Source organism: Dioscorea cayenensis, chromosome 12 (assembly GCF_009730915.1).
Source record: "Dioscorea cayenensis subsp. rotundata cultivar TDr96_F1 chromosome 12, TDr96_F1_v2_PseudoChromosome.rev07_lg8_w22 25.fasta, whole genome shotgun sequence".
Classification (NCBI taxonomy): Eukaryota; Viridiplantae; Streptophyta; class Magnoliopsida; order Dioscoreales; family Dioscoreaceae; genus Dioscorea; species Dioscorea cayenensis.
In genome coordinates, this window is record NC_052482.1 from 19,365,852 (window position 1) to 19,374,162 (window position 8,311).

General features: G+C 33.7%; 2 protein-coding genes across 3 annotated transcripts; one reads left to right on the forward strand and one right to left on the reverse strand.

The window, feature by feature from the left end:
* Positions 1-3,034: 3,034 nt before the first annotated feature.
* Positions 3,035-5,662, forward strand: LOC120273834 (probable staphylococcal-like nuclease CAN1). Its single transcript, XM_039280555.1, has 9 exons — positions 3,035-3,214; positions 3,367-3,422; positions 4,194-4,308; positions 4,398-4,508; positions 4,580-4,767; positions 4,868-4,927; positions 4,991-5,150; positions 5,224-5,292; positions 5,360-5,662. The coding sequence occupies exons 1-9, from the start codon at positions 3,071-3,073 to the stop codon at positions 5,456-5,458; spliced, it is 1,002 nt and encodes a 333-aa protein (XP_039136489.1). The 5' UTR covers positions 3,035-3,070; the 3' UTR covers positions 5,459-5,662.
* Positions 5,663-5,745: 83 nt separating this feature from the next.
* Positions 5,746-8,311, reverse strand: LOC120273836. 2 transcript variants are annotated; one of them, XR_005540635.1, is made up of 4 exons: positions 7,906-8,311; positions 6,757-6,826; positions 6,429-6,526; positions 5,746-5,987 (listed from the first exon to the last, which is right to left on the reverse strand). XR_005540635.1 is itself a non-coding variant. In XM_039280556.1 (4 exons), the coding sequence occupies exons 1-3, from the start codon at positions 8,224-8,226 to the stop codon at positions 6,461-6,463; spliced, it is 447 nt and encodes a 148-aa protein (XP_039136490.1). In that variant the 5' UTR covers positions 8,227-8,304; the 3' UTR covers positions 5,746-5,987; positions 6,429-6,460. The 2 variants fall into 2 exon arrangements, 1 of the variants encoding a protein (XP_039136490.1); XM_039280556.1 differs by having other exon boundaries at positions 6,429-6,516; positions 7,906-8,304.

Below are 8,311 nucleotides of genomic sequence, written 5' to 3' on the forward strand. Positions count from 1 at the left end.
TATTGCCTCAAAAGGATAAGGACGATAGAAACAGAGACTGGATGACAAAAGGTTCAGGCTTTGCCATCAGATTGCCGCCATGAATGCATGCATGAATTGGAGAACAAAGATCTGTGAGGGAGTAGTTGTTCTTGGGACCCGCGAGTATCAACTGCTACCTGAACTAGACTTTCTCTTCTCCATTAAAATAAAAATCTCTGATTTTTTTTTTTTATGTGGAGCTTGTTTCATTAAGCCCCTTGTAATTAACTCTATTTATTAAGTGTTCTGGTATTTTCTTTAAAATCATAAAAACAAATGTGTTAGATATGTATTCTAATTGATTCTATGGTTTTTTTTATTGGTTCTTACACACATATATATAGAGGCTTAATCTTCTACGAGCGTACGTCCTTAGATATGTAATCTAAGCATGTTGATTGTTAACCCTTGGATCAGAAATCAATGGTCACAATCATTCACATGTATAGTTTTACTATATTTATATATAGTGAAACAGTGAAAAAATGAGATTCACAATATTTTGATATGAACCGTAGATCAAGATCGTAATAGTTATTGAATCAATCTCAACTAGACCTATAGTCGAAAGCAACAAAGCTTATATTACACCTAAGGAACACTACACCACCCGATGGGAGACAATACAATAGTTTAGCACTGTCGATGTTACTGTTTACTGAAGTCTTTCTTACTATCTCTCTTCTCTTAATTCTCTCTCAAACTTTTGTTTATCTGGGGATGTTCAAGAACGTCCCAGCTGATGTTTGCACATATATATATATATATATAGTCATCGCAACAATTGTAATTAGTAAGACATTTAATAATTATAAGAGAGGTCAAAAGTTTAAATTCCTCTCAATACATGGCATGGTTGAGGAGAAGTAATAAAAAGTATATCTGTGTGAGATAGCTTGTCCACATTGTCATATATATGTATATATATACATATAATTACCAAGCACAGATCTTTGACTCTTATAAGGAGGTCGAGAGTTTCAACTTCCTCACATGCATTGCATGGTTGATAAGAAGTAATAAAAAACATGTCTATGTGGGGGTAACTTCTCTACATTATCATATATATTATATATGAACATGCATATATGTATACATTTTACTTGATGTTCATACTATTAGACATGATAAAATTGGAATTAGGGTTGATCTAAGTAGTGGTATATGATATGGACTGATTAAGAGTCCGTGGCTTCTAAAGAATTGGTAGGTAAAAAGATTTTAAAATATATATATATATATATATATATATATAACATGTGTTTTATACCGTTATCAATAATTTTAATATGTATTTTATAAAACTAAGAAATTACGAGTACTTAGTCAAATAACAAGATACAAATATGTGAGGTAATAGTGATGAAATTTAAGAGTGGACTAAATTGAGATTTTGAGATACTGTGATGTTTGGATTATGTAGATTATTAGTTATCAATATATTGATATTATATAAAATTAATATTTTATATAATACAGTTTCAATAGTTTATTTAAATTTAAACTTCATAAACAATATTAGAAAATGAAATGCTTGTCTCATAATCTAAATATGCTTAATTGTCATAAAATACCAAGTTGTAAAATCTTTCCTCTTCAATCTTCATCTCGTGTTGAGGATATGAATACTTTTAATTTTATATTCAAATAATATATATATATATATATTTATATAAACACATGGATAATGGTGATAAATGCTGTGAAAAGAATAAATAAGTACAGAACTTCATAAATTATAGAATCTTGACAATCTCCTAGAGATTTAACATGTGATACAGATTAACACTTGCAATAAAAAACTGCTACATGTGTTCAAATTGATACTCCTTCCGTTCCTTTTTATTTGTCACCAATTCATGTTTTTTTAATCTGTCATTTTCTAACATCAAAAAGTGATTTTTTTAATTTTTTCCCAAAATTACCCTTAATATTCTATTCAATTATGTTTTTAAATTAAATATAAGAAGATTGTGAAATAACTAAATTTTTGATACATAAAATTTGATTAATTACGTTAAATAAAAAAAATGGAGGGAGTATATCCGTAACCATAACTGATAACTCGGTTGGTAAATCATATGTTTCATTGTTTTGCTACCCTATATTCAAATAATAATTAATTATTCATTTATTTGTGAAAACATATATATATATATATATATAATGTAGGTTTGGTACGGCATTTGACGGAAATAGTTGCAATTGACTTGCGGAACCCAACTGTTTTTGGGAAGAATACAAGGACAAGGCCAGCAAGTCCAAGGAATCATAAATCATTAAGCAATAAATATGAAATAAAATAAAATAAAAAGGAAATAAGGAAACGAAAAATTGTTAAAAATACTTTTTAAAAAAATTATACTTTATTTGCACTATTATTATATGACTTATGTTTGTCATCTTGATTAAAGACTATTTATTTATTTTATTAAAGCATTATAAATATTTCGTTCTCAAAATATTCTTTTATTTACTTTTCAAAATTTATATCTTAAAATAATAATAAAGTAAACCTAATTGCTAGTAACAGTCTTTCACAAAACACCTAAGATTATTTTTTTTTTTTAATAAATAGCTATTTAATACATGGAGTACATCTCAACTTAAAATAAAGATATAATGTAAAAAAACAAAGAGATTAATACATACATATTATTTAAAAATTATATAAATAAATATGGATTTTTGGATATTACATTAAACAATCAAACCTTTTCCTATAAACATGAAAATAGTAAACTAATGATATGACTAAAAGGACTAACCACTAATTTGCAACAGCCCATAGACTTGAAAACCTACCCATCTAAACATAATTAGCAAACAATTAACAAAAAATTAAAAAAAATTAACAAAATTAAAATTAAAAGAAAATGGCTCAAATCCCCAAAAGTTAAAGTCACCAAAGTCAAGAAACTAACGACCTCGACCCAATCAAACCTCACCACGTGTAAGATCTCCAAAGTGGGCCCCCTTCTCCTCCTCTTTTCATTTCAAAGAAATCCTTCTCCTCCTCGATCTCCATCGAGAGAGAAAGAGAGAGGAGATGGGGAACAGCCTCTTGAAGCTCATCAGCGAGTGCTTCAAGCCCTCAGCTACCCATGAACCTCAACCACAAGCTCCTCCCGGCGTCAGCCCTGCTGTCTCCGCCCTCGCCCATGACCTTCTCCACTTCGAGATCACTTCTCAGGTGAGAATTCTCTTTGCTTTTTGATTCTCTGATAATTTTCTTAGATGGTGCTGAATCTCGGCATTTTTCAATGTTTTCTCTTTTTATCACTTTTTTGTTGGGAATTAGATCTGAAAAGTTTGAATTTTTAATTGTTTTCATTGATTTTAAAGGTTCCGGATGGGTTAGGGCAGCATGTTGTTTCCTCGAAGAAGGCTCAGGCTAACTGGTATGCTTTGAGTGAATTTGTGATCATTTTTTAAGTGAATAATTAACTTGCGATTGTTTTTTAGTTGAGCTAAAATTTCACTAATCATGCCTCTTTGATTAATTAGTTAGTTAATTGATTAATTAATTTTGCTCCTTTTGTATCTTGTGATTTCTCAATAAATTTGAGAAATAATTCAGTAAGTAGCTTAAGATTAAACAAGAAGTTAGTTGTCTGGATTTTAGCTTTTTCCCAGAAATAAAGCTACTTTTTTTTTTTTATTATTTGTATTGTGCGCAAGTATCAAATAGTTTGATTGGATACTTGTGTTTTGGTGTTCTGTAATTTGAAAATATATTTGAGAAAGCGATTCCAAACGTTATATTTGGATCAGTATTAGAGGTGCATTAAGATAAAAAAAAAAAAGGAAGTTAGCTTATTCATACGTTTGTCAGGATCATTGTTGGCTTTTCTTTTCCCTTTGATCTATGCTCTAAATTAGTCTCCGGACAAAGTATTCGGAGAGTCCTATAAGAGAGTAGATCTCTCCCAACATGTACTTTTTATATGTACAAGAATTTAAACTCGAAATCATTTGCTTAAACAACCCAAACATTTACCCCTTCGATCAACTCTTATTGGTACTAGGATGTTAGTTTGTCCCAAAGACTAGTACTTAATCTCTAATTTCATAGTTAATTTTTGTTAATTTTTACCTCCTGGATGAATAATAATGGAACTTTAAAATTAATGTGTGTGTGTGTGTGTGTGTGTGCGTGTTATATAATATAGGTACAAGAAACTCTTGGAGGCATGGAGGGAAGCCAAGCCACCACCAAGAACACCAGAAGAAGCTTCAAGGCTTGTCATTGAAACCTTGAAAAGGCACCAAAAAGCAGATGTTCAGGTATTGATTTCCACACCAATCATATTACACTACAACATTTGTTTGATATCTATCTATGACTAAACCAAACATTCATGTTATATCATCAGGGTCTCTTGGCTTTCTATGGCCTCCCTAGCCCACAGTCTCTACCGGAAATCTCAACAGTTGTTCCATCTTATCCTCCTGAAGGAGTTCAATATGAGTTGCAAACACTTCCTGTGAGACCTTTAATCTTTTCACCAGCCATTAACCAAGCATAAATAGCTAATCTGATTGCTTGTGAGATTAGGTTGATCCCAAAGCAGTTGCAGATGGTGATACCATTACTGTGTATGTGGACACAAGCAACCCAAGAGAATCAGGTATTGTGCCTAGAGAAGTACATGAAGCAGCCATTGGACGAGCCAGAGCCCGGGCTGCCAGGAATTACGACGAGGCAGATGCTCTTCAGAAAATCATGGTTAATGCAGGATACAGGCAATTCAACTTGAGCCATTAACCTTAGATTTTTTTTTCTTTGTTTTCTCAAATGGTGGAAATGTTTGTGGTTGATTGGAATAAGTTACTGATGTTGCAGAGTGATCAATTTTCCAAATGGTGAGGAGACACTCGCCCGGAAATACCGAATTAGATTAAGGTGAATTGTTTGATTGTGTTGTTTGTAGTAAGTCTTGTTTGTAAAAATTTTGCAAGCAAACAGGGGGATTGATGCACCAGAGGGTGCCATGCCATATGGGAAGGAAGCCAAGGAGGAGCTAGTGAAGCTGGTTCAAGGCAAACCTTTGAAGATCTATGCTTTCGGTGATGATCGGTATGGCCGGTGTGTTGGGGATATCTATTGCAATGGGGTTTTTGTGCAGGTAAAATACAAGAAACCTTTAAAAGGCTTCTTCGCTGTGTTTTTCGTATTCTAATATGACTTTGAGCTTGCAGGAGCAGATGCTAAGGCGGGGATTTGCATGGCATTATACAGCTTACGACAAGCGTCCTGAGCTTGCAAAGGTAAACTATTCTTTCGTATTCTGCTCATTTATGGTTAATTCATTCTAAGATGAATATGCACAAACAGTGGGAGAACGAAGCTCGGAAAGCTCGCAGAGGTTTATGGGCTGCCCCGAACCCTGAGAAGCCATGGGATTGGCGAAAAGAAAGGCGAAATGGCACATAAAAAACACTGCATCTTATAACAATGGAGCTTGTTCAGATGAAACTAATAATGTATATCATCAGTGAACAAATATGCGCAAAGATGTACCATAATTTAACTTCTAAATTTATCAATGCTGTGTTTATGTAGAATTTCATTGCTATGCCATGTCAGAACATATTTGTCCTGTACATTGGTGATTGCACCTTCAAATTTCTATGACAAGCATGATCAAAGAGAACTTGAGATCTTGTACAGAAAAGATGAAAAACTGATCCGCCATTCATCATGTTACTTAAGAGCCTGAATAGTGTTAAAACCAAAGTTGAAAACTAGTAAAAGTTAATGTTTCCAAGCACAAATGACAAGTGATTACATTTTGCTAAGATATCCCCTACCAAAACTGTAATGCTGTTCATTGTATAATACAAGCTTCAATAACTTCATGGCTAAGATAAATAAACAGTGCGAATAAAATACGACACAACAGCAATTAAAGAAAGAGAACAGCCCAAGAGCAGCGACCTGATGTTACTGATCAAAGAAGCCACTGCAAAAGAAAATAAATAAATAAATAAAATATCCAAAGATCAGTTATTTTCACTAAAACAGACAAAAGTAAGCTCTAAATCCAATTGAATTAAACAAAGAGCATCACAGAATTTGTGCTTCACAATTTAATGACAATTAGCATCATCTCAAAAGGTGCCAAACCCTCTGTAAAAACTGATAAATGATTCTGCAGCTATTTAAGTCGAGACAAAGTGATCATCAGAGCAGCCCATACAAGTAAAGGCATATATAAAACCTTTTACCATTCTAAATACATATAAAAGAAGATCAAATTGAATAATAAAAGGTAGAAGATAAAAATGAACAATCACCAAGTAATACTTCATGGTTTTAAAAATAAGAGCACAACATAGAGTTTCTTTCTTTGAAAATAATTTTGAGAAAATAGATTACAAGGTGGTTCGTAGTTCAAACTCACTCTTTTTCCTTGTATTAAGATTTAACATCATATCACGGCTTTGGATCGTCTGTCTCTTCAACAGAATCTGAATCACTAGCATTATAGCCTGGAGAAAGCTTATTAATAAGAAAACCAACGATAAGAAACAAAAATGAAACCTGTGGAAGAATAATAATCTCTCAATTATTAAGCAGAAATACACTAACTTTTGTCTTCTTTTAATCATATTACTTCAAAACTTCAGTCATAACTTAAACTAGAAATTATTTCCATTGGTTAAGGAATTGTGGATATCCATATATCTGTGGGACTATCAAATGCTGATATTGAAAATATAATGTCATACCTGGACGTTTATGGCTGACTCTCCAGACTGAGGATCGATATTTTGAAGCTTTTGTCATCCAGGTCTTTGCCTGAAATTCAAATGGAAGGTCAAATAAATACATAAATAAACAGCCAGTCTATAACTATGAGAATATGTTGCAAGGAAGCTCCACAATAACAAAGCACAAACACTAAACTGGAATAACAACATAGCATAAATCCAACAAAGTCATGAAAGGTAACAAAATACAGTAACAGAAAACTGAACCAATCTACATAATAGAGAGAAACTGCCTTAAAATTTCCAATATGGGAAAAATTCCAGGTGACAACACCATAGTAAAGAGTTTCCAATAGCGTGCAAACTCCTAAATGAAGAATTGTGCAAATTCTTTAATCTAGTTCCTCATTTACATGTCTTGGTGATCTCAATAAGACCGTTTAAACGACCATATAAATCAACCGGCCATCTCAACCTAATTGCATGTGTGTGTATATGTATATTGTCATTGACCCAAAGAGCGGAATGAGGTACTAGGAGTCCTTGGCAGGTGTTTTTTGCATTCACAACGATTCAAACTCAAAATCACTTCCTTAAGCAACCTAAATCTCTACCACTTGGACCAATCCCCATTGGTCTAATTGCATATTTCTCACAAGCTTGAGAATCAATGCAAAGAAATATTACCTCGACTAATTCTATTGATTCATTCCTAATCTAAAGTACTATTTTTTATGACAAGAACCTAAAACCTGGAACAAATAAGTCGATTTTTCTACTCACTACCATTGTATCAGATTTGGCATTTACCTCAACTAGAAATAGACATTTAATTTAAGAGCAACCATACAAAACCTTTTCCTCTCATTTCTTTCTCAGTCTAGTTGTCTTTGTACATACACTGACAAATACTTGGGAAATGAGAACCATTCAATCTCTATCTCACAATTAATAAGATTCAACACAATGATACACCAATCAATTAAATACCTAAAATTTCATCAAATCCAACCAACAAAATCCCTAAAAAGATGAAAACTTCAACCTTTCTCAATAATTAATCAAAGATCTAAAGATCAAATACCAAAACAAGAAACTCCCATCAATCCATAGCATGAAAAGATTAAAAAAAAAAAAATCACCATATAAACAACAAAAGGATCTCACCTTCTGCTCGTTCCGCGGCACGCCATAGCCACTCTGATACATCTGGCCAACGAGGACCTGCATAGCGGCGTCTCCGTTCCGAGCCTCCTTGAGAGTATCCTGAAACCACCTCTTCACGCACTCCGCCACCACCATCGACAGAGGAAGACGCTCCTGGCCTTCCATGGCCGTCCCCCTGCCGTCGGATCTCGACGGGGCCGGTTCTCTTGCCGAATCCAGCGATCTCGATCTGGGTTTCGAAAGCCTAGCGGCGGTGACCCTCTCGGAGGCGAGGCGCGCGTAGTTCCCCAAGCTCTTCGCCGGCGGTGGGCGTTTGCCCATACAAAGGAGAAACAGGGACTGATTTGCAGTTTGAAGGCTACTCAGGGGGTTTTCTACAAATATTTATATAACCGTTTCTTTGCTT

Excerpts from the sequence above, each read along its gene's own strand:
- LOC120273834 (XM_039280555.1), top strand. The coding sequence starts at position 3,071 with ATGGGGAACAGCCTCTTGAAGCTCATCAGCGAGTGCTTCAAGCCCTCA. Across the intron at positions 4,309-4,397 it reads ACCAAAAAGCAGATGTTCAG|GGTCTCTTGGCTTTCTATGG; the intron begins GTATTGATTTCC and ends TTATATCATCAG. Across the intron at positions 5,151-5,223 it reads GCAATGGGGTTTTTGTGCAG|GAGCAGATGCTAAGGCGGGG; the intron begins GTAAAATACAAG and ends TTGAGCTTGCAG.
- LOC120273836 (XM_039280556.1), bottom strand. The coding sequence starts at position 8,226 with ATGGGCAAACGCCCACCGCCGGCGAAGAGCTTGGGGAACTACGCGCGC. Across the intron at positions 6,827-7,905 it reads TGCCGCGGAACGAGCAGAAG|GCAAAGACCTGGATGACAAA; the intron begins GTGAGATCCTTT and ends TTTGAATTTCAG. Across the intron at positions 6,517-6,756 it reads AGTCAGCCATAAACGTCCAG|GCTATAATGCTAGTGATTCA; the intron begins GTATGACATTAT and ends AGCTTTCTCCAG.